Here is a 25559-nt window from a genome sequence, read left to right as displayed (position 1 = left end):
TAGCAAACCTGAACAGTGTATTATAGCATTTTTATAGTTCAAGTGTTCCTAATTGGTTACTAATTATAGAAATTCTTTAAAATGGGAACCTTTGGGCTGTATTTTGAAAAATTGGAAAGATTTTAGTTTTGAGCCTATCAGAAAAATAAGTTTATTTCAATTACACAATTTGGTCTCAATATGATTTAGAATCAGGAGAGAAATGGCCTGAGAATGACCCTATGGAAAATAACATGGTATTATAGCTAGAGTTTTTCTGCAAAAGAGCAGAAATGGGATGAGATAATGTATGCTCAATCCTTTATTTATCTCTCCCAGCAATCAATGTTGATGAGAAAATGTAAAATTTTACCTGTAAAGATCAGCAGAGAAAAGAAAAATGCCCCCCTGATTCAAATCCAGAGGATCTACTAGGGACTTTATTAACTTCTTCATCTGCTTCACCTGCACCCTGTAACAAAGAAACCAATAGATCAGGAAGGAGGAAGCTCCCCTTCCTCCTCCTCTGTGTCCTTCTTTATTGGAGGTAAAAGACCCTGAGACAGAAATGGTCTCCCCCTCCCATACCAGCCAGGGTACTCTATTTGGACAGCACTCTCTGTAAAACCAGCATCAGAGCCACTTGGCAAAATTTCTACCTCTCCAGCAAGTGCCTATAGGAGTAGACAAACAGGGAGGACCAAAAGGATTTACAATATTCAAGCATACCAGAAAAAGATGAAGAAGTAGGGCTCAAATTAGTGAGTTTATATCTCTATGTTTCTGTTTTTTTGTGTGCGCCTAACTTTCTATTTGTGTCTGTTTGTGCAAAATGTATTTTCCTACCTCTGGATAATAGTACCAAATTGGCAAACAAAAATTCTTAGAAGAGCTCTATTCCAATTGCTTGAAGACAAAAAAAAAGTGCATGTATATATAATTGGTACTTCTGGAGTCCCAGGGAGGGGAGGGAGGGAGCTCTCCAGGCAGCAGGATTCAAAGCCTTCATTTTTGTAATTATTGTAAGCAAAACTGAACATTAGAAAGAAATTGGCCTCTGCAATTTCCTGAAGACAAAGACACAGCTTTAGGTGAAATAGATCTAATAATTGGAAACAATTAAAAGAAGGATATAAGAACTGTCATCAACACTAAGGCCTTCTTAAGAGTCTTAAATCCCACCACCCTAATTTAAAACTTTAAATCCAAGCATCATTCTTTCTGTCTCACTTAGCCCCGCCCTAGGCACTAACCAGCTAAGGCATCTATGGGGGAGGTGTCGGCTTGGTTTAGAATTCTGTCTACTTGGCCAGGAGATTAGAAATGGTAGGCCTAGATGAACTGCTCTGGAATAGGCCATGTTTAATTTGAAAGAATTCCCCATGTAAAATTATTTTTTTCCAGTAATACTTTTGCAATGGTAACCATAGTAAACAAACCATTATTAAAATATAAACAGCCTTGGGATAGGAGTAATTGAATAAGATCTAATTGCTGAATTTCAGTAAGTAAAAGGAAATATCAAGGACATTGAAAGGAAATGTCAAGGACATTGAAAGCTATGGAAAAGTTTTCCTGGATTCATTGTTGGGGCCAATTAAACAATTGTAGTATATTTTCCAGATCTTGACAGGCAACATACTCTCAACATTGTTCATAATTTGGGGATATTATGAAAACAAGAGTTTTTTTTTTTTAACCTTCAATAGAAGGAATAAAAAAAATACAGCTGCAAAAATTGCAGTGACAAAGTCTAGTCTTATTCCTGTTTTGATGACTTTTTTAATCAAACAAATACAATTTTATTCTATTTAAGTATATTCTCCCTAAATTTAAACAAGTTTATCAATAAAATAAGCTAGTTTCAAGTACATTCTTAAAATTCATCTTAGAAAGTAGCCTAGTGATTGGGAAAGCCATATGGACCACACTCCCCTTTGTCCAGTGTATGGATGGATGAGTAGAAAAATGGGGGCAAAAAAAAAAGGCACCCAGTATTCTTTTTTAATTTAATTGTTCTTCTTTATTTTCATTTTTTTTCTTATTATTTTTTGTGTGTGTGGTAATGAAAATGTTCAAAAATTAATTTTGGTGATGAATGTACAACTCTATATTGGTACTGCAAACAATTGAATGTATGCTTTATATGACTGCATGGTATGTGCATATATCTCAATAAAATTGAATTTAAAAAAATAGTAGCCTAACCAGACAGGCTGCATAAACTGAGCAATATAACTGTAATGATGACATATATATAATTTAATAAAAATGAAAATATGCTGATGCTTCAAATATATCCTATTTAAGGAGTCAATTGAATTTACTAAGAAATATAAATGAGATTGTTGTACCCTTAATTACCTGGATTTCAAGGAATCTGGCTTTTTAATTACTTTGCCATTTGTTACCCCAGTATGTGGAAGAATTTGGATTTGTAGTGGTTTATTAATGTCAGTCAGTATATTTTTGATAAGTATATTACATAATCAGGCGAGTAAGTGCTGTCACAAATGGGTAAAGCATAATTCTTTGCTTCAGGAGTTTATATTCTAGTTGGAGTATACTTGTAACAGGCATAGTATACAAGTAATATTTAAAGTACTTGTCATTTATCTTAATAAGGGAGTAAAAATACTGGAGAAACTAGAAAAAAAAAAGGCAGATAGCTAAAGAATCTATCATAGAATTCCTCATAGAAGAAATGACACTTGTAAGACCTTTGAATAAGAGGGTAGCATTTGAATAGGAAGAGCTCTGAACCAGTTATTTTTAGAATGTTGTCAAATAATATATTCTTGGTATTATTTAATAGGTGGGAATAATGTTGAGAAAAAGATGAGTTTTTTTCAGGATATAAATCCCTTAATTATTCAGTAGTTTATTATAGTTCGAACTTGGCTCTCCTGGCCTTAGAAGGTAATACTGGAGCTCTCTCTTCCTCAGCACTGCCCTCAGACCCCTCATAGAGCCCAAGATCATCAAAAAGAGGACCAAGAAGTTTATCCAGCACCGGTCAGACTGATATGTCAAAATTAAGCATAACTGGAGGAAACCCAGAGGCACTGACAACAGGATGCGGAGAAAATTCAAGGTCCAGATCTTGATGCCCAACATTGGTTATGGGAGCAACAAGAAAACGAAGCACATGCTGCCCAGCAGCTTCTGCAAGTTCCTGGTCCACAATGTCAAGGAGCTGGAAGTGCTGCAAATGTGCAACAAATCTTACTGTGCTGAGATTGCTCACAACGTTTCTTCCAAGAACCGCAAAGCCATCATGGAACGAGCAGCCCAGCTGGCCATCAGAGTCACCAACTGCAATGCCCAGTTGCACAGCGAAGAAAATGAATAGACAGCTATTGTGCAAGTTGTATTTGTGTGAAATAAAACCATAGAAAGTCAAAAAAAAAAAAAAAGAAGAAGAAGGTAATACTGGATTGGAGTGAGAAATTTTAGGCATATTGTAAAGTGATCATTTGTGGGTTGTGAGTAGAAAGTATATAAATTCCTGATTGCATCCCAAACTCAAACATAAAAATGTTTTCTTCTTCCACCGTATTGTAGGATCTCTGTCTCTTCTCCCCTTCATGAATACTCTTAGTGGAGGGTAGTATGTATGTTCAAAGGGCTTTGTCAATTTGCTATCAAATTTATTTCTATTTGTATGCAGTCTGGATAAATAAAGAGTATAGATGGGATGGATAGTGTTTTTATTATTCTCCATGCTAAGATGATCATATTTTCTGATTAAAGTAAATTTTGTTTGTTGTTGTAAAATGTTTATGGATGTGAATTTTGTTTATTGTAGTCAATGCTGACTAAAATTTGATAAGGTTGTTTAAGGGAGTATAGTTTGTCCTAAAGTAAAATGGCTAGTTTTAATATGTAGGACAAGAGGTGAATGGATTTGAAAAGTTGTAGAAAGTTTTGTGAAAGTGAATTCTATCTCTTGGTCATAGGTAATGCTGACCAAAACCTGATAGACTTTTTTATAATATTTTTAAGAGCTTTTGTGTCAAACTGCATTCATACAAACTGGAGTTTAGGTTTCTCTGTGTTAAAATGATGTGGATTATTGGTCTGCTCTTAATGAAAGTTTATAAAATGTTCTTCTTAACCATCTAAGTACTCTGTCTAGAAGACAAAGATTTTATGTCATATCAGAATAATATACTTGTTGACATTTATGTTGACCTTATCATCTTTATTTCAGAAGACAAGTCTTTGCACTTTTAAAGGAAAACTGTTCCAAAAGCTTTGTTCTTTCGCTCTGTAAAAATGAGGTGCTAAATAGTTTAACATATTACATAGGAGGTGTTTGGGAAGTATGACAATATTAAAAGGGATTTTCTATCCTTTTGTTAGCTAAATTTATATGGATGAAATGTAATTCATGTTTTCAGAAACTGTATAAAATTCCTAAAGATTTGACAATATTCTCACTGCCCATGTTATGTCCTGATACTGATCTGCATAATGTTAGACAACAGTATGATGTTGTTAGTTATGGTTTTTGTTATTCTTAGAAAAAGATTACAAACATGAAAACAGCCAAATTTACTTGCAGTCATGCTACTTTGCTCTAATGCTTCTCTAAACATATATGTAATCAGCTACAAGTCAGAACTTCATCTTGAACAAAAAGAGACTTTAAAAGAGAAGCAAGACAACTATATACTTTATGTTCTACCTGTTAACAAACGCAATGCTGTTAAATGTGTAAAGAAGAGACAGAATGAAACTTCTGCTATGGTTTGTGGTTGATGACCCCCCAATATAAGTCAACTGTCAAATGTTTTTATTTCTGAAACTAATTTCATTTTTAAATGCTTTTAAGAAAATTAAGATATTAACTTTCACAGCAGTCACATTTATTCCTGAGCTTTAACTGTTATTTCTAAATTCTGAGATGCATTTTTCCTTGAGTATAAACTGGGAGTTCCCTGGAACTTTGGGTATCTGCGTGACACCTGAGACTAAGAGTTAGAGGCCTCCAGCTCTGAAAGTCAGCATTAATTTAGCAGCAACTGTTAAATAAGGTGAAAAAGAGATCAGACTTCAATTAGAGATATGAATGAAGCTAATCTGGTTAGGACTAAAATAAATCACACTATGGGGTAAAAGATGATATTATCTGTATTTTAAGATTTAACTTCTGTGAGACCAAAGGAAGAGATGTTTATTTGTCCAAAATTTAAATTTTCTGTAGCATACTATCTAATTTAACCTGTCTGGTCAGTTTATTTAAGCAACCTACTACAGCTTTATTTGACATGGAACCTAGAATAGGGAATGAGATCTTCATATTCTGTACAGATTAATGTAATACTGTGAAACATTTGAGAGAATTTTGGGGCAGAAAATGAAAAAGTATCTGCAAAGTCCCTTGAGGGACTGGAGAAAAATATGGAACTATTAAACTTCCCCACTTGGGGAATTCCTGATATTCTTTTAAGCAATAGGTGTTCCCAATTTAATAAGTCAACCCCTCAATGTTGAGGCTTGCCCTTATGAAACTTTTTCTATAATGGCAAACAAAGCCTACTTATAATTAATGTTTAAATGTCACCCCCAGAGAACCTCTTTTGTTGCTTAGGTGTGGCCTCTCTCTAAGCCAAACTCTGCCAGTAAACTCACTACCCTCCACCTTATGAGGGACATGAATTCCAGAGGTGTATGTCTCCCTGGAAATGTGGGACATAACTCCCTGGGATGAGCCTGGCCCTGACAATGTGGGATTGGTTGGCTAAATTGGGGGAAAAGAAATAAAGCAAAATAAAGTTTCAGTGGCTTATGAGATCTCAAATAGTGTCTAGAGGTCTTCTGGATGTTACTCTTATACAAGTTTCAGTTAGATATTGCAAACTGCCACAGTATGCCAAGTCTCAACCAACAGTCTTCTTGAAAACCCCCCAAAATACCTTGTGCTCTATCTAAGACTCTATAAAAGTTTTCATTGTCAAGTTTATTTTTCAGAGACTTAAAACTTCCAGATTGTTCCTATGCCAGATAAGCCCTGAAACCCAAAAGTACTGATCTCTCTGAGAACAAGCAATTTCATTCCTCTACCCCATAAGGTCAATACCCATTTTCAGCATGAAGAAACCAAAATGGTCACTGCCCGAATATCCCTCAAGATTGAGAGAATTATCAAATGAGAGGGATGAGTTGTAACCAAGAAGGTAGGATTTAAGGGATAATTCTGATTACTGAATCTTTATCTAGATATTCTTTTCTAACTTTCTGATATATTAGAGTAGACAGAGAGAAATACCTGAAATCTCTGAACTGTAATCCAGTTGCCTTCACCTCTGATGATTGTATAGCCTTTATCTTATGCCCTTGTGATTGTAAAAACTTTGTTACTTGTCACCCTTTATCCATTTTTTTTTAACTTTAGAGTCTTATATTCAGAAAGGCAACCCCCTAATGTTAATGGACAAAATTGAGTCAGCTCAGAACTTACCATTGACTTGTTCTTGTAATGGTTAGCTTGGGTCTAGCATAGCTCCACTCCTTTACATTTGTAACTTGTTTCTGCTTATACTTGTTACTGAGATGGTAACAACTCCATTGCCCCTTGTTTAAATCCATAAAAACCTTGAACTTCTTAGACTCTGGGAGACAGATTTTTAGGCTGATAGGTCATCTGATTCCCTGCTTTGCACCTAGCAATAAACTTTTACTTTCATTGAAACCCTATTGTCATGAGTTGGCTGTTATGTGCATCAGGCAGGGAACCCATCACTTTTGTCCAGTATCATTTGCATTGTTGTTGTGGTCTGGAAGTGAATCTACAATGTCTCTGAGATATCCCTGTATAACAATTATCCCTGTACCTGTGGAAGGGATAATGTTGAGGATGCTTTTCACTACTTCACATAGAGTTCTTTCGGTGCAGTCCAGGAAGGAAATATCTCTCCCATGTCAGTAAGTCATGACTGTACTTTTTATGAATAACTGTCTAATGTGTGTGCTTTGGGCCCTGTGACTGTTTCCTCTTTCAGGAAACTCAGAGCCCAATTCAGGGGCCTGCTGGAATAAGAGGATGAAAGCTTTAGGCCATATGTGGGTAATAAATGTATTCCTTGTTGCACTTTGTTTTTTCAGCTTTTATTTTCACCTCAGCCCAATTTTGTCTTGTATTTAATTTAAGAAGTCTTGTTCTGTGTGGTTTTTATTGCTGTTGTTACTTGAGTCCATCTGAGATAAGAAAGGTTAAAATAAATAATATCCCCCTAACTTTGTCAGTACTGTCTTGAGGTAGAATCAGACCAGGAACTTGGGGAGAGGCTGGAGTGAGAGTGTGGCAATGCAACTTAGAGGAGCTGGGGGACAGGCCATTGTGCAGTGCTAGGAACTGTTTCCAAAACATTTAGACATGTGAAATGTCACATTTTGTATTTTCAAAATAAAATTGGTGAAAAAGAGTGTATAAATGTAAACTTATAGCATAAAGTGGATTAAAAAAGGACTAATGTAAACAACATATGCCAATAAATTTGATAACTGACACAAAATGGGCAGCTTCCTTTAAATAGAAAAATTATCAGATCTGAACCAAGGAGAAATAGGAAATGAGAATTGCCCTGAATCCATTAAAGATATTAAATTCATAATGAGAACATTCCACAAGGAAACTCCAAGTTCAAAGGTCTTCACTGTTGAATTTGATCAAACATTTAAACAAGAATTAATACTAATCCTAAGCAAACTCTTAGGGAAATAGAGGAGAAAACCACTGTGGCAAGCCATGGCCTGAGCAAAGCAGGCCTGCAGATCTTTGGTGCACAGCAGTCTGCGTGACCAAGGCAGCTAAATGTTTAACCTATTGTCTTTGTAAGCCAGTAAGGAGAAAGGATAAATAGACCTTCAAATGTAACTTTATGGGAAGCAGGCAGAAAGTGAGAGAATCTTAGTCTCACAAAAAGAGCAAAATGTAATTGTTCAAGTGTTATTCTAGTCCTTCCTGCACCACCCCTCAGGTCAGAGTAACCTGTTCCCGCATCTATGCTCCTCCCACCCTTAGGAATGTCTTTGTCTGAAACCCTTATAAAAGGGCTTGCTGTTCTCTGAATTGTGCAGCCAATTTTCCCTGTGAAAGCAGTACCTGCCTGGTAAGAGAAAAGCTGTTTAAATTCTGCCTCCCTGTGACTGAGCCCCAAATAAAGTTCATGATTCCGCAAATGCTGGGTGTTTTCTTTGGTCTTTTGACTGGTAAAGCCCCCTCGGGCTGTGATAATTGGTGAGCCAGCCAGGAGACCAAAGGTGCCCCCACTTCTGCAGGCATGAAACTGGGGAAGGGAGAGACCCCAGGGGGATACAGGGGTGGCCTGAGACTTTGATGTGGGGAGGGGTAGCTACCCTCCTGGATGAATGGGGCCCACTGAGGGACTATGGAGATGTGTGCACCTCCCTGGTGGGGCTATTAGATATCCTGCAGCAGGTGGCAGGTGTCTTGGGAATCCAGAAAGAGAAAAGGGGCCACCAGATTGTGGCTGCAGTGGGATGGCCATTGTTAGAAGCCTTATGTGCCACTACTGAGGAAGCTTTGGAAGCAAATGCAGCCATACGCCACCTGAGAGATAAACTAAACCTGGAAAAGGATATGAGGCTGGCACAAGCCGAGGGATGCTTTGAATGAAAAGTTAAAGTGAGTAGATGAAAATTTAGCCATGCTTGCATGCCATTAGGCTAAAGTGAAAGGACACAAGCTGCACAAAATGCAAGTCAGATGCATTCTATCCTCACCTGACTGGGATCCTAAGGTTTGGGACCCTGTGGATTTCTCCTCAGAGGAAGAGTCACAGTCAGAATGGGAGGCTGAAGAGGAGCATAAGCTTGTCCGTCCTTTGGTCTGGTGCAAAATTAAATCAGAAGGTCCAGTAGGCTCTACTGAAGGAGGGGAGGGTGAGGCAGAGAGGGCCTCTGATGAGCCAAAGGTGCTTTTCACAGCACAGGAATTCTCCCCAGAAGAATTAAGGGATATTGGGAATCAATATCAACAAAAGCCTAGAGAGCCATTAGTACACTGTTTGCTATGACTATGGGATGATGGTGCAGCCAGCACTCTGCTCACTGGGTGGGATATGAGTGAGTTAGCCACCATTTCCACTCATCCCTTCCTATGCCAGCAGTTGTGCTCACTTGGAACTGCCATAGACACTCATTCCCTTTTTCAGTGGCTAGTCAAACAATGTAAAATTGTGTGGCCACAGGAAGGGGACTTACCCCACACCCTGCTACAATGGAATAGCATAGAGGAGCTTCAGGATATACTTCAGGGTTTAGGCATGAAACATTCAATTTATGCTAATGAAACTGTGGGACCAGATGATGTCACTGTCACTCGAGGTTTGTGTGGAACAATTCTGCACACGGCCCCTAATCAATAGTATGGAACTTTAATGCCCCTCCTCAGGCCCCTAATAGGAAAGCCTCTTGTGGAAGTTGCCCAAGAGATTGCAGAGTTGGGAGAAATAGACAGTCTGTGGAAAAACAATGAGCAATGAGGCAAGTCCACAGAGAGCATGATGGGCCAAATAGGGTGTCACGTAAACAAATGTGGGCAGATCTCATAGCTGCTGGAACAGAAATAGAAGAAATTGATGGGCAGCCAAATCCTGTACTAGTTAAACTGTGGAGAAAATTGCCCAAAGAGCAGAGGTTTACTAAGCAGAAAATTAAACCTTCAGGAAAAAAAGTTGCATTAGGCTATCAGGCATGTTGTACGTGAGCAGAGTCCTCCGCTCCACCGGCAGAGGAGGTTTGGGAGGCCCCATTTCCCCTGGATTAGGGGTGAGGCTGAGATCCCCAGATAAGAGCAATTGATGGGAGCACTGGGGATTGGAGGCCACACATTGAATTAACTATTTTTTAGTCTCCCACTAAAGAACATAGAGTTTTAGCCCTTGTAGACACAGGAGCGTAATGTACCCTAATACATGGGAGGAAACCATGAAGTGAAGGCCCCACACTAACTATTGCCAGTTAGGGGGGCCAAGGAGTTAAAGCAACTCAAAAACCGGTTTTGATGCAAATTGGCTGGGTACCTCCCCAAACTTATACAGTATATATATTCCCTATTCTGGAATATATACTGGGGATTGATATTCTGCAGAATATCACCCTGCAGACCACTATAGGGGAATTCTGCCTCTGGTGTCAAGTTGTAAAAGCAGTCCTGAGAGGACACGCTAAATGGTCACCGGTAAAGGTGCCTACTCTAGGTGCACAGTTGCCATTCACCAGTACAAGTTACCTGGAGGACACGAGGAAATTACAGCTACAATAAAGGAGTTAGAAAGGGTGGATATTATTATTCCCATCCATAGCCCCTTCAACAGTCTGGTCTGGCTAGTAAAGAAGTCTGATGGCTCTTGGAGAATGACTATTGGTTATAGAGAGCTAAATAAGGTAACCCCTCCTTTGTTTGCAGCGGTGCCGAATATCACCACATTGCTCCAGGATATTAGCACAAAATTAGGCTTGTTTCATTTTGTGTTAGATCTTGCTAATGCCTTCTTCAGCATTCCTCTAGATTATTCCAGTCAACCTGTGTTCACCTTCACATGGGAAGGACAACAGTGGACATTCACGGTGTTGCCACAAGGGTATTTGCCACAGCCTAGTGGCTAGAGATTTAACAAAATGGACACCTCCTGATGCTGTCACTGTGTTCTTTATATTGATGATATAATGTTTATTAGCAATTCTCTTCCAGACCTGGAGGAGGCTGCTAAAACAGTGGTGACCCACCTTGAGAGTAGAGGATGGGTGATAAACCGAGAGAAAATGCAAGGACCTAGGTGTTCTATTAAATTCTTAGGTGTTGTCTGGTGGGTAAGACAAGAACTATTCCTGCTGTTATAGATAAAGTACAGAATTACCCTGCCCCATGTACCCCCAAACAACTAATGGCTTATTTATGGCTATTGGGTTATTGGAGGTCTTTTATAGCTCACCTGGCACAAATGCTTAAACCTTTGTATTTGTTAGTTTGAAAGGGAAAAACATGGGACTGGGACATTCCTCAACAGGCTGCTTTTGAGACATCAAAGCGTGCTGTGGCGCAGGCACAAGCCTTAAGGGGGGTGGACCCTGATGTGCCTTGTGAATTGGATGTGGTCAGTGCCGACATTGACTTTGGGTGGGGTTTGTGGCAAAGGCGACAGGCTAAATGTGTACCTATCAGATATTGTTCACAACAATGGAAAGGTGCAGAGTTTTGATACAGTCCTTTAGAGAAGCAATTGTGTGCTGCTTATAATGCCCTATTACAAGTAGAAGGCTAACTCAAAAATGTCCAGTGACTTTACAAACAGCCATACCTATACAGGGGTGGATCTATGACACTGTAAGCAAGCCACATTCTGGGAGTGCTCAGTTAAGCACATTAACAAAGTGGAAAGCTTACCTCCTACAATGCAGTGTTTTCAACAACAGCCCTGTAAGTGCAGAAATGCATGAAATCCTGGGACCAGTCTCCTATATAGAAGAACAGTTTATCTCACTACCTCCCAGCTTTCCTGAGGTAGCTCCTCCCCCAATGCTCACCATTGATGGACAGGAAAATATACCTGACACTGCTTGGTATACAGACGGGTCGGCACATGGGCAGCCAACTAACTGGACAGCAGCGAGTGTCCAGCCGAGCACTGATACCATCTGGTGGGAAACAGGAACTCTGCAAAGCAGCCAATGGGCAGAGTTACGGGCAGTATGGATGGTGATTGTCCATGAGCTGGGGGATGCTTTAACTGTTTGTACAGATAATTGGGCTGTTTATTGAGGCCTGACAGTATGGATGGCTACATGGAAGCAAGAACAATGGACAGTGGTCAGTCACCCCTTATGGGGGAAAGAAATGTGGGAAGACCTCTGGACAGTCTGCCAAAGGTGTAAGATAACTGTTTTCCATGTATCAGCCCATAATGCTAACTCTTTGCCTGGCAACATCGAAGCAGATGCCCTGCTGAAAATCCACAGTTTGCCACCAACAACACATGAGGCAGCTGAATGGCTACATCGGAAAACTGGGCACCAAGGGCACCTAACTCAGTGGACACTGGCAGAGCAGTTCCAGTTGCCCATTACTCGGCAGGAACTAAAAGAAGTAGTAGACGCCTGTCCTTCCTGTTCAATGCGATGGCCCAGAATGCTTCCTCACCAACTTGGACACATCAGCCAGGACCAAAATGCTGTTATCTGGTGGCAAGCAGAATACATCAGTCCGCTTCCTCTATCAGAAGGTGCAAGGTATGCTTTTACAGCTGTAGACACGGCTACGGGACTTTTATTAGCTTTCCCAGTAGGAAAATCCAACCAAAAAGCTACCATATGTAGTTTAGAGAAGTTAAGTGCCTTTTTCAGGGTCCCCACACATGTAGACAGTGATGGGGGACCCCCTTCACTGGGCAGTTAACCCAGGCCTGGGCTACAGAACATGATGTCCTGTGGACGTTTCACTTGCCCTATAACCCCACAGCAGCAGGGTTAATTGAAAGAATGAATGGTCTTTTAAAGGAACACTTAAAGGATGATAAAAACTCCCTACAACAATGGACTCAATGACTGCATCCAGCTCTGATTAACATTAATTCCAGACCCGGAGTGTCTGCTCCTGCTCCTATGGAAATGGTAACCGCAGGGCCCACACAGGCCTTGCAAATTCAAATAAAGGGGCCAGCTGCTCTCAAGCTGCAGGAAGCAATGATAATAACCTGTTCTTGCCTGTGCCACAAACACTAGAAATTGGGGAGAATAAGGTCAATTGGCCCTGGTCCTAGCCTATGCAGCCTCGTTGGCTGGGCAGCCTAAGCCCATAGGGACTTGCGGTTGCCCAAAACTTAAATATCTGACCACAATTTATTCAAAAAAATGCCTAAAGTGGTATATATTGTGAATCCTGGGCCCCCTATACCACGGAATGATGTGTATTACTATGTGGACTCTCATTATGCCCAGGTTAACTTTAGATCTAACCCCTGAAAGCCTTGTACAACCCCAGGGGGGAAAGGTGTGGTATCTCAAAACCCCACAGAATGCTCCTTTGCCTAGAACACTGTTATCTATGGATGGAAATGTAGCTTGTGTATTGTTAGATCACCAAGATTTACCCCTTATAGTACCCCATAAACATTTTTCTTTTCACCCATAGCACTGCAGGAAATACATTTCTACGGTGGGCTTCTGCTGTAACCTCAGCCCACAACAGGTACCAGTGCTGGGTAGGCACCATCATCGGGTATCACTGGCCTCCCATGGACTATCACTCCAGCCATCCAAACCACCTGGGATGCCATGCTAGGGTGGCAGAATACCCACCAATGACAGGCATGGAAGGAAAACTAGATGTAGAGTAAAGCAGAATGCCTGGTAGTGCTATCCTTTAGCTATTTTAGCCCAGGCAGTACTTGTGCTAAATGGTAGAACTTGTTAACCTGGACACAGCACCACTTCCTAACAGGTTTATCATCTCTCTGTACCAGTATATTATTACTATGTTGTTTATGGTATTGTTATTGTAAATTATGGATGGAAAGTCTGTCCTATGGTCAAAGCAAACTGTTGTGTAGGGGTGGATTGTGGCAAGCCATGGCCTGAGCAAAACAGGCCTGCAGATCTTTGGTGCACAGCAGTCTCTGTGACCAAGGAAGCTAAGTGTTTAACCTATCGTCTTTGTAAGCCAGTAAGGAGAAAAAGGGTAAACTGACCTTCAAATGTAACTTTATGGGAAGCAGGCAGAAAGTGAGAGACTCTTGGTCTCACAAAAAGAGCAAACTGTAATTGTTCAAGTGTTATTCTAGTCCTTCCTGCACCACCCCTGAGGTCAGAGTGATCTGTTCCTGCATCTATGCTCCCCCCACCCTCAGGAATGTCTTCATCTAAAACCCTTATAAAAGGGCTTGCTGTTCTCTGAATCACGCAGCCAATTTTCCCTGCCAGTGAGAGAAAAGCCATTTAAATTCTGCCTCCCTGTGAGTAAGCCCCAAATAAAGTTCATGTTTCAGCAAATGCTGGCCATTTCCTTTGGGCCTTTGACTGGTAAAGCCCCCTCGGGCTGTGACAACCATAGTTTCCAAATTATTTTGTGAGGCATTACTATACAAAGATAGCAAAAGAAAACTGTGATGGTGAAGTTCATGTATCAACTCTGCCAGGTGATGGTGTCCAGTTGTTTGGTCAAGCAAGCACTTGCCTGATTGTTACTGGAAGCGTATTTTGTGGACTTAAATCATCAGTGAGTTGATTGCATCTATGATTAATTACCTCTTCAATCAACCCAAGAGACGGCCTTCAACAATGAAAAAAGTCTCATCCAATCAGCTCAAGGCCTTAAAAGAAGCGATGACTTCAACAGTCAGAAGACAGTATTTCTTTCTTTACTTCAGCCAGCCAGCTTTTCCAGGAGAATCCATCAAAAACCTTCATTGGAGTTCTCAGCTTGCAGCCTGCCCTATAGAATTCAGACTTGCCCATCCCCACAGTCACATGAGACAATTCTTGTAAAAATCTGTTTTCCTAGAGAACCCTGACTAATAAAAACATTTGGACCATGGGCTTTCATGAATTCTTTTCAAAACACCTGCAAATCAAAAGCAAAACAATTTTAAAAAGATAATACATCATGACCAAGAAAGTTTTATTTCTGATGGAAGTCTGGATGAATATATGAGAATTGATCTAATTTATTATTTTAATGGAATAAATGAGAATAACCATAGGATCATCTCCATGCAGAAAAAGCATTTAAAAATTCACCATCCTTTGATAATAATATTTCTCAGTAAACTAGGAATAGAAGGCAACTTCTTCAAGATGAGAAAGGGCACCTATGAAAATTCTACAGCTATGGTCATATTGTATGGTGAAAGACTGACTACTTTCTGCCTAAGATCAACAATAAGGCAAGGATGTGGACTCTTGCCATTTCTATTACACAATATACTGCCAAGCAAACAAAATAAAAGGTATGCAGATTACAAAAGAGAAGTGAAAGTATCTCATTTTGCAGGTGACATGAACATGTACATAGAAAATCCTAAGGCAAAAATGTTCCTGGGCTAGTAAGTAAATATAGCAAGATTGCAGGGTACAAGGAAAATATACAAACTCAATTTCACTTCTACACACAAAGTAAAATTAGAAAAATGAAAATTAAAAATTCAATTTACAATGGCATGAATATGACCAAATAATAAGGTATCACTTTAAAGAAAGTGTGCAAGATCTCCACACCCAAATCTACAAAGCACCACTGAGAGTAAGTAATGACAATCTGTGTACATGTTGAGAAATACCATGTCAAGGATTGGAATATTCATTGTTAAGGTATAAATTCTCCCAAAATTGGCTTATAATTTAAATGTGATTCCAATCAAAATCATGGCAGGCTTTTAAAAAGAAATTGACAATGTATAAGGAAACAAAAAGATTTTGAATAGCCAAAATGGTTTTAAGAAGATATTTGGAGGATCCACAGAATCAGATTTCAAAACTTATGGTAAACCTCTAGGAACCAACCTAAGGACAGTCATAGATCAATGGAATACAATGAAGAGTACATAAATAGAACCATATATGTATAGATAGATAGATATGGTTACATATATGCTCATGAAAATGGCTTCAATATAATTCAATGTGGGAAAAGAGTCTTTTGAACAAATGGTTGAAAGTTTCCGCAAACGGTTTTGAAACAAAGGCACGGCCTGGGGTGGTCTAGACAGCTTAGGTCCATGAAGAAAAGACACAGGGTGCCGGGCTCCTGCACTCCCAGGCCTGCTGGGGAAGGTCCACCCTTGGTGTCCAGGGGGCTGATGGCCGGGTGCCTAGGCCCCGGAGGTCTGGGGATGCAGAGAGGGGCAGCCCTCGGGTTCAGGGGGTACGTTAGACAGAAGTCCAGGCCAGTCTTATCGCGTATCACCCTGTAAGCCACTGTGGTTTCCAGCCTCCGTGCTCCATCCTGCCCTCTGCCCTCCAGAACCACTGTTTCCAGGGCAGCCAGCAACAGGGCCAGCTCCTGGAACTGAGCCCTGATGCTGCTCTTCTTGGCATAGCGGCCCAGCTGTCTTAGGAGATGAAGTGCCCTCCAGGTAGCTGAGGACTGGACTTGAAAGAGGCTGAAAGAGAATAAGACCCTGAGAATCCCAGAAGGAGGGACCAGCTGGCCCTCCAGGAGCTGCACAGGCCTTGCTCTCCCCTCCTCTCCAGTCATTGATGTCCCAGCCACCCAGACTTAGCAAAGGCTGCTCTGGGTGAAGGGAAACCACATTAATCACTTCTCATCCTCATCCTCTTTCTCCCTTTTTTTCTTCTGTGTGTGTGCACGTGCGCATGTGTTTGCATTATACCATACCTCTAAATACAGAAAAATGTTCAACATTTAATAGCTTATTCATCAAGTAAAGGACTAAGACCTGTGTAATTACCTTCCAGGTGAAAATAGAGACCTCTATCATCACCCTAGCCAGAAGCTCCCTGTGCCCCTGACCAAAAAGGCCCCATCCCTCTCCTCACTGGTCCACTAAGTCATCCCCCCTTCCTCTCTGGCTCCTTCCCACCCACTTCTTCTCACCTCCACCCACCAAGTGTCCCTATTTTCCTCCCTTTGTTCACTTCACTGGGCACCTTCCCTTGGTCCTAGCCCAATGCCACGGGGGCTCTCTCCTCCCCCTTCCCCCCGAAATCCTAGAGTTGGAGAGTCATCACTGGTTGGTTCCTGAATGGTGTCTTCATCCCTGGAAGCAGCAGCAGGAATAAGTGTCAGGGACTTGGGAGTCCAGAGACCTTTGCAGGAGACTGAGATTGGTACTGGGGCACCTCATACATTTGTGAGGTCCACCCTGGACCTGGGAACCAGATAGTAGGGTTTGCAGACCTTGCTCTGCCCAGAAGCCAAAGTCCATGGTGACTCCATAGGATGAAACATCTACATCAGCGTAGACACACCTCAAAAGTGCCCTGGAATGGGGGCGCCCCTTTCTGTGCAGACAGTTGTCCGGACGCTGGGAGCCCAGGGAGGCCTCGGGAAGGTCTTCACTGAGGGAAAAGGGACACTCGGTTTTTCTGAACTCTGCCCTGTGGCCACACGGGGGCGCCACTGCTCTGCTCTCGGATTCTGACCTGACTCAGCTGCCTGGGAGGAGCCAGGGCTTGAGCGGGGCAGAGTTGGCTGACCTGGGGGTTGGGCATTAAGGGGGCGGGTGGCTGGGAGGGGGTGGCGGTGAGGGGAGAAGTTGCCTTCTGAGCATCCCTGGAATCCACCTGAGTCAGACTCCAGGTGGTGCAGGGAGTGGAGAGGAGAAGAGCTCAGAAGTCCTTGTGCCGTCGATGAAGTTTCCATCTCTTCTCAGCACATCCCCCATCCCAGACTGTTTGATGGCAACACCTGAGAACACTGAAAGAAAGATAATATTTTTCATCTACTCTCTATTCCTTTGCAGAGTGCTGTGTGTGTGTGTGTGTGTGTGTGTGTGTGTGAATAAATGTAAATGAATATTTATTTAAATTTGGAGCATTTATCAGAAATTATTTACTCAGACATCTGTTAACTTTGGCATGGAAATTTGAACATGGAGCAAGGAACTATTATATGAAGTATTAATCTTTCCATTACTCAAATGTTAATCAAAAGAAAGTTTTCATTTTGCATATTATCTATAATATTGAGCAAGGTAGACAAGGAAAATTGTCTTAATACATTTTGTGACTCATTCCTAAAAATTAAATACCAATGATAATTATTTTGCCTATACTCTAAGATTGTCTCTTTTTTTAAGTTCAATTTTATTGAGATATATTCACATTCATATCATCCGTGGTGTACAATCAACTGTTCACAGTACCACCGTACAGTGTGCATGCATCACCCCAATCTATTTTTTGAACATTTTCCTTGTACCAGAAAAAGTAAAAATAAGAATAAAAAATAAAAGTAAAAAAGAACACCCAAATCATCCCCCACTCCCACCCTATTTTTCATTCAGTTTTTGTCCCCATTTTTCTACTCACTCATCCATACACTGGATAAAGGGAGTGTGATCCACAAGGCTTTCACAATGACACTGTCATCCCTTGTAAGCTACATTGTTATACAGTCGTCTTCAACAGTCAAGGCTACTGGGTTGCAGTTTGATAGTTCCAGGTTTTTACTTCTAGTTATTCCAATTGCACAGTGCTGTTTTTAAAAAATAAAAAAATAAACTTTTAATCTTAGAGTAGTTTTAAATTACCAAAAAAAAGGTGAAGGTATTCAGAGAACTCACAGATAACCCAGTTTCCCCTATTGTCAATATCATACATTACTCTGACCTACTTGCAACAGTTAATGAAGCAAAACTGATGCATTATTAGTAACTAATCTCTGAAATCAGGATTTGATTAGTTTTACCCCCTGTCCTTTCCATTCCCGGGACACCACTTTTCATCTGGTCCCCAGTGGGTCTCCTTATGCTCCTCTGGCTGTGACAGTTTCTCAGAGTTTCCTTGTTTTTGGTGACCTTGATAGTTTTGAGGAATCTTGGTCAGGATCTGTAGAAAGTCTCTCAATTTGAGTTTGGTTGATGTTTTTCTCATGATGAGATGGGGGCTGTGGGTTTTGGGGAAAAGGCCAGAGACACCATATATCCACAGCATAACGAGGACATGACGTAAACCTGATGCTTCACTGGAGACATTAGCCTCGCAACCTGGCTAAGGTGGAGTTTCCCAGGACTCTCCACGGTGAAGTTACTGTTCACACCCTCCTTCCATACTGTTCTCTTAGGAAGAAAGTCACCTGCGCAGCCCCCTTTCAAGAGCGGGGATTAGGGTCACTTAATTATCTATCCGGATTATGGGGAATTCTTCTGTATGGGAAATTTGTCTGTTCTCCCCATTTAATTATTTGTTCATTTGTTTATGGACTCATGGATATTGATTTCATGCTTTGGGGATAATCCAATACTGTGTTATTTACTTTGTTTTTCAAATTATACCAGTATTTGCTTCTGGGAATTCTTCCAGTTGGCTCCTGAGTCATTTTGACATTTCCCCATGGTTTTATGTTTTATGAAATACTCACATTCTGGCACTACCAGATGCTCTGGACTCATCTTGTATATTTCCTACCCCAGCCCTATATGCACCCTTTTCTCCAAGGATCCTTCATTCAATTTTTTGGATAAAGGTATTAGAAACTGAGATCTCCACACTGGGTTTGCTCATTGCTATGGGGGTGTCACTGCTTCTAGGCCCTCTCAGTAGAGAGAACTAGGAAGTATGTGTGAATACTTATGCATACACACACACACACACACACACACACACACATACATCAATACTTATATTAAACTATATTAACTAAACATGAGTTAATTCTGATGTCTCAAACTCTAATTCTGGCCTTCCCCTTGCTTCTTTGTAACCTCTCACATATACAGTGAGAAATTTGGTTTCACCACCCATCATATTTTTACTTATTGTTCAGTCCTCATACACATGGACAACGATTTCAGAATTAGTACCCCTACCTCCATGAGAAAGAACTTTACCACCTACAGGACAGTGCTTATGCATAGTTTCTTTTGTCTTTACACTTACAGTTTCCAGCCATTTCCAAAGTTACTAGGTCAGCAGCTCTTTCTCACTTCCTTCAGTGAAGTTATCTCATGCACCTGTAATACAACTATATCCTTTTGTTCCAGTCTGTGTACCATCCCGGGATTCCTTGCCGGCCTGGATGATTTTTTAAAATTTGCACACATCAGGGTTCACTCTTTGTGCTGTAAGGTTTATGGGTTTTGATAAATGGATAGTGTCATGTATCCACCCTACAGCACCATAAACAGTGGTGTCAGGGCCCTAAATCCCTTGTGCTTTGCCTAGATAACCCTTCCCCCTCCCCAACCACATGACAACCATGGATCTGCTTTCAGTATCTATGGTCTTGCCTGTCCAGGATTTCATGTAAATGGAACTATATAATACATATCCTTCTCAGACTGGCTTCCCTCACTGGCAATATGCATTTAAGATTCATCCATGTTGTTACATGGATTAATAGCTTATTCCTTTTGACAGCTGAGTAGTATTCTATACTATGGATAAACTGATTACCACCGTTTGTCTTCCCATTCACCTATAGAAGGACAACTTGGTTGCTTCTAGTTTTTGATGATTATTGATTAAGCTACTACAAATATTTGCAAGAAAGTTTTTGCATAAATATCAATTTTTAAATTAGTTGTGTACAAATCTCAGAGTAGAATTGCTGGATTGTATGTCAAACCCATGTTTACCTTTTTAAGAACCCACCAAAAGCCTCCCATAGTGGCTGCACCCTTTCTCCTTCCTACCAGCAGTGAATGAGTGTTCCTGTGGCTCCACGGCCTTGCTAGTGTTGGTGTTATCAGTAGTAACAGACTGAAAAATGTCCCCCCACCCCAGCCAAAGATATCTCTGTTCTAATCCCTCAAACCTGTGAACATTATGTTATATGGCAAAAAGGGCCTTTGCTTATGTAAACAAGGATCTAAATATGGGGACATTAGTCAGTATTATCCCCTGGATCCTTATAAATAGGGAAGCAGGGGGAGATTTTTCTATACACAGAGAAGGCGGCGATATGCTGGTGGAGCAGAGAGAGATTTGACAATGTTGACCTTGAAGATTAGAGGGATGCAGCCACAAGCCAAGGAAACCTGGCTCCCACCAGAAACTGGACATGTAAGGAACAGAGTCTCTTTCTGCTAGAGCCTCTAGAGTGAGTGAGGGTGGCCAACACCTTGATTTCAACCTAGGGTTATTGATTTTGGATTTCTGTTCTCCAGAATCATGAGAAAATAAATATCTGTTGTTTAAGCCACCATATGTGTGACAACTGGTTCCACTGGCTATAGGAAACTAATGCACCATTTTTTGTCTTTGTTTTTAAATTTAGCCACTCTTTAGGTTTGTACACTGGCTTCTCATTGTGGTTTTCATTTGCACTACCCTAATGACAAACGATGCTGGGAATGTTTTTATGTGCTTATTTTCCACAAAAAAAAAAAAACAGGATTTCAGACTGCAACTCACCTTTAAGAAACTCCCACTTGTGTATTTTTAGCACAGTTATCAAAGATGAATGTCAACACTCACCTGAAAAGGCTTTAAAAATACTCCTCTCTTTTCCAATAACATATTTCTGCAAGGCAGAAGTTTTTGTTCAAACCAAAATAACAGATTGAATGTGATGTGAAAGTCCAAGTGTGCTCTATTGAGACAGATAAGAAAGAGACTTCCAAAAATGTAAAACGATCCACTCTTCTCCCTACATTGTTCTCTTTTAAAAATAGTTATCAATCTGTAATGGGTTTTAGTGTTGGAATTAATATTTTTAATTTTTATTTTAACTTCTAATATGGTAAATATCAATAGAGGAGGACCAGGATTCACCGAGAGAATGAGACACAAAATACTCGGTGCAGGGGGAGAGGGTCAGGGCAAGTCCCAGGACCCCGGTCTCGGCTCTCAGGGTCTGGCCCCGAGATTGGTGTGTGGGGTGGGGAGGCCGAGCGCTGGGGAGTCCCCGTCTCCCCGAGTTTCACTTCTCCCTCTCACAACCTGTGTCAGGTCCTTCTGCCCGGACACTCATGACGCAGCCCAGGGCTCACTCCCATTGCGGCTCCGGTTTCTGGAGAAGCCAATCAGCGTCCCCGCGGCTCCCGGTTCTAAAGTCCCCGCGGACCCGCCCGGACTCAGATTCTTCCCAGACCCGGGGATCCCGGTCATGGCGCCGCGAACCCTCCTCCTGCTGCTCTCGGGGGCCCTGGCCCTGACCCAGACCCGGGCGGGTGAGTGCGGGGCCGGGGGGGAAACTGTCCCCGCGGAGGGGGAGCGAGGGGAGCGCCCGGCGGGGAAGGACCCCGGGAAGCCGCGTCCCCGACCCCGACCCCGGACCTGGTCTCACCCCGCCCCCCGCCCCCAGGCTCCCACTCCCTGAGGTATTTCGACACCGCCGTGTCCCGGCCCGACCGCGGGGATTCCCGCTTCCTCACCGTCGGCTACGTGGACGACACGCAGTTCGTGCGCTTCGACAGCGACGCCCCGAATCCGAGGATGGAGCCGCGGGCGCCGTGGGTGGAGCAGGAGGGGCCGGAGTATTGGGAGGAGCAGACGCGGATCTCAAAGCAGGACGCACAGATTAACCAAGTGGACCTGCGGACCCTGCGCGGCTACTACAACCAGAGCGAGGCCGGTGAGCGACGCGGACCCGGGGCAAAGGTCACGATTCCCGGGGTTCCTCACGGACGAGCCGGGGTCGCCCCGAGTTTTGGGTCCGAGGTTCACCCCGAGGCCACACGACCCGCCGGACCCCACCCACCCGGGAAGAGCGGGAGGGAGTTTTACTCTTTCATTTTCAGTTTAGATGAAAACCGGCTGCGAGTAAATCACCGCAGGGGCGGGGGCGGGGCTGAGTGGGCGGGGCTGACGTTGGGGGCGGGGCCAGGGTCTCACACTATCCAGGTCATGTACGGCTGCGACGTGGGGCCGGACGGGCGCCTCCTCCGCGGGTACGGTCAGTTCGCCTACGACGGCGCCGACTACATCGCCCTGAACGAGGACCTGCGCTCCTGGACGGCGGCGGACACGGCGGCTCAGATCACCCGGCGCAAGTGGGAGGCGGCCGGGGAGGCAGAGAGTTTCAGGGCCTACCTGGAGGGCAGGTGCGTGGAGTGGCTCCGACGGTACCTGGAGCACGGGAAGGAGACGCTGCAGCGCACAGGTACCAGGGCCGGGGGGCGCCTCCCGGATTTCCCTCGGGCTGTGGCTGCGCCCTGATCTGGGGTCCCACAGGGAGGAGGAAATAGGATCGGTGCCAGAACACTCTCCGGCCTTGGGTCCAGAGGGGGAGGAGCTCGTCTGGGATTCCAGACCCTGAACCAGAGAGGGATTCACCCAGAGGGTCCCAGCTCTGTCAGGGATGATGAAGGGATCCAGCCTCTCCCCGGATGGAGGGAGACGGTCCCTGAAGTAACTGCTCAGCAGTTCCCTCTGACCCTGGCAGCCTTGGGAACCACCTGGGTCGTTTTCGGGCCGTGTTCTCTGCCCCACACCCACTGTCTTGGGAGGTCTGACTCCAGCTTTTCTGAGTCACTCGGCCTCCACTCAGGTCTGGTCTACAAGTCCCTGATGTCCCCTCGGATACCTGGAGTCTCCTACCCTCGGCTGCCTCACCCTAATCCTAGAATTACCAAGCGGTAGGATTTATCCCAGATCCTTGAGTCAAGGATGGTGTCTAGGGTTTGCACTGCCTCCCCCACCAAAACTGTTGTGTACTTTTTCAGGATGGTTAGGTGAGCACTGTTTGAATGGCCATGAGAGTTAATGGAAAGTTCCTGAATTTTCTGACTTTCCCACAGATCCCCCAAAGACACACGTGACCCACCACCCCGTCTCTGACCGTGAGGTCATGCTGCAGTGCTGGGCCCTGGGCTTCTACCCGGCAGAGATCACGCTGACCTGGCAGCGGGACAGGGAGGACCAGACCCAGGACACAGAGTTTGTGGAGACCAGGCCTGCGGGGGATGGAAACTTCCAGAAGTGGGCAGCTGTGGTGCTGCCCTCTGGAGAGGAGCAGAGATACACGTGCCATGTGCAGCACGAGGGGCTGTCTGAGCCCCTCACCCTGAGATGGGGTAAGGAGGGGATGAGGGTGGGGCCTCTTCTCAGGGAAATCAGGAACCCTTCTCAGCTCCTCCAACAGGGTCAGGGCTGAGGCCTGGGGTCACGGCCCCTGACCTTCCCTTCCCTTCTCAGAGCCGCCTTCCCAGCCCAGCATCCCCATCGTGGGAATCGTGGCTGGCCTGGTTCTCCTTGGAGCTGTAGTGCCTGTGGTGGCTGGAGTTCTGATCTGGAGGAAGAAGCGCTCAGGTAGGGAAGGGGGCGGGGTCTGAGGTTTTTTGTCCCACTGGGAGATTTCTGGCCCCAGGAAGCTGTTTGCTCTGTCCCCTTCCCTGGTTTGTGAATCCCCTCCTCACACATGTGCTTATCCAGTCTGGGGCCTGTTAGCTACACTTAATTTGGATAATGTTCCTCCAGTGATGATTTTGAAGCACCTGTTCCCAGCAGTCAGAGGGAAGGTCCCTGCTGAGGACAGACCTCCAGGAGGACAGAGAGTCCAGTCCCCACACATCTCCTTTCCTCAGGATTCCTGATCCTACCCTGGGTCTGCAGTCACAGTTCTGGAAACTTCCTTGGGGTCCAGGACTAGTTCTCTAGGACCTCAAGTCCTGCCTCTCACTAGTGTTTTTTCCCCACAGGTGGAAAAGGAGGGAGCTACACTCAGGCTGCTCGTAAGTGGTGGGACAGAGGGGGAGGTAGTGTGGAGGGTGTGAATCTGATCCCTGAGACTTTGGGGAGTGTAGATGGCAGCCCATGGGGCAGCTCACCCACCCCATAATTCCCCCTTCACTCACATTTCCCCTGTGGGCTCTGACCAGATCCTGTTTTTGTTCCTCCCCAGGCAGTGACAGTGCCCAGGGCTCAGATGTGTCTCTCACAGCTTCTAAAGGTGAGACCCTGGAGGGGCTGAAATGGGAGAGGGGTTGGGGCAGAGAGAACACACCTGGGTCATGGGGATTCCTTAGATTCAGACATTTGTTTATGTGGAGGGCTGTTCATCACTTACAGTGACAGATGTGACTTTTTCTTGATTGTTTTCTTCTATAGCGTGAGAAAGCTGCCTTGTGGGACTGAGTGATATAAATGTTGTTCACTCCCCAACTTGTGACTTCAAGAACTCCAACCTTTGAGATGCGAAGATTTTTGTTTCTGGGCTAGAATCTAAATGTGTCTGCATTCCCATTAGTACAATATGAAGATGTGGGGAGATGGCTCATCCCCTTCCCTCCACGACTTCCTCCGCACACTGACCTGTGATCCCTGCCTTGATCAACTTTCCTTTACCAGCAGAGTTGGCTATCAACATCTCCATCTCTGTATTAACTTCATGTAGCCCTGAGCTGCCCCTTCTTACATCACTTGAAAATGAAAATCTGGGTATGGTTTTGTTTTTACAAATTCTTGGTATTAGGTGGGATTGATGAATCAGTTGAGGGAAAGGAAGATTCTTAAAATTTGAGAGATGAAATAAATTGACCTGAGAACCTTCCAGAATCTGTGTGTTTGCTTTGCTGAGTGTTATAGGTGGGGGCAGGAGACGGCTGTGGGGAGCCGAGGGTGGATGGGGCTTGTGTCCAGTAAGTGATGAGGACCTCGTGGGCTTTGACTCAGTCACATCTCACTGGGCCACCTTCACTGTGTCCTTGTTCCTTCTGTGGCCGTTGTCCCACCAGAACCTGCGGTCACAGGGTCTCAGCTATCGTCCAGCCTCATCCTGTCCTCAGAACCATCGGCAGTGAGGGCTCCACGTGGCCAGGTCATCCGGAGCTCAGTACTGGTCTGGCCTTCGGTCCCCCTTCTTTGTGTGTTTATTTGATGATTCTGTGATTTCATAGAGGGTTATGGTTTTCCTTGTTCTTGTGGACGGATTCTGGTCTCCTCCTCCTCTGGTGTCCCGGCTCTGCCCCAGCAGGAGGCCGTTGACCGTCACT

General features: G+C 43.6%; 1 protein-coding gene, 1 long non-coding RNA gene and 1 pseudogene across 3 annotated transcripts; 2 read left to right on the top strand and 1 right to left on the bottom strand.

Moving 5' to 3' along the window:
- The first annotated feature begins 717 nt into the window (after nucleotides 1-717).
- On the top strand, nucleotides 718-3331 carry LOC119540729 (annotated as a pseudogene).
- Nucleotides 3332-14606: 11275 nt separating this feature from the next.
- Nucleotides 14607-18054, bottom strand: LOC119539518. Its single transcript, XR_005217889.1, has 2 exons — nucleotides 17995-18054; nucleotides 14607-17380 (listed from the first exon to the last, which is right to left on the bottom strand). It is a non-coding gene; the product is annotated as an uncharacterized LOC119539518 (long non-coding RNA).
- A 3586-nt stretch (nucleotides 18055-21640) lies between these two features.
- LOC119539474 (patr class I histocompatibility antigen, A-126 alpha chain-like) lies at nucleotides 21641-25122 on the top strand. Of its 2 annotated transcripts, XM_037843082.1 has the most exons (8): nucleotides 21641-21797; nucleotides 21932-22201; nucleotides 22454-22729; nucleotides 23367-23642; nucleotides 23764-23877; nucleotides 24267-24299; nucleotides 24470-24517; nucleotides 24676-25122. In XM_037843082.1, the coding sequence occupies exons 1-8, from the start codon at nucleotides 21734-21736 to the stop codon at nucleotides 24678-24680; spliced, it is 1086 nt and encodes a 361-aa protein (XP_037699010.1). In that variant the 5' UTR covers nucleotides 21641-21733; the 3' UTR covers nucleotides 24681-25122. The 2 variants fall into 2 exon arrangements, with proteins under 2 accessions (XP_037699010.1, XP_037699011.1); XM_037843083.1 differs by having other exon boundaries at nucleotides 21642-21797; nucleotides 21932-22729.
- Nucleotides 25123-25559: the final 437 nt, after the last annotated feature.

The sequence above is a fragment of the Choloepus didactylus genome, chromosome 7 (assembly GCF_015220235.1).
Source record: "Choloepus didactylus isolate mChoDid1 chromosome 7, mChoDid1.pri, whole genome shotgun sequence".
NCBI lineage: Eukaryota > Metazoa > Chordata > Mammalia > Pilosa > Megalonychidae > Choloepus > Choloepus didactylus.
The sequence above is the reverse complement of the archived record's forward strand: the minus strand, read 5'-3'. Positions and strand labels throughout refer to the sequence as shown.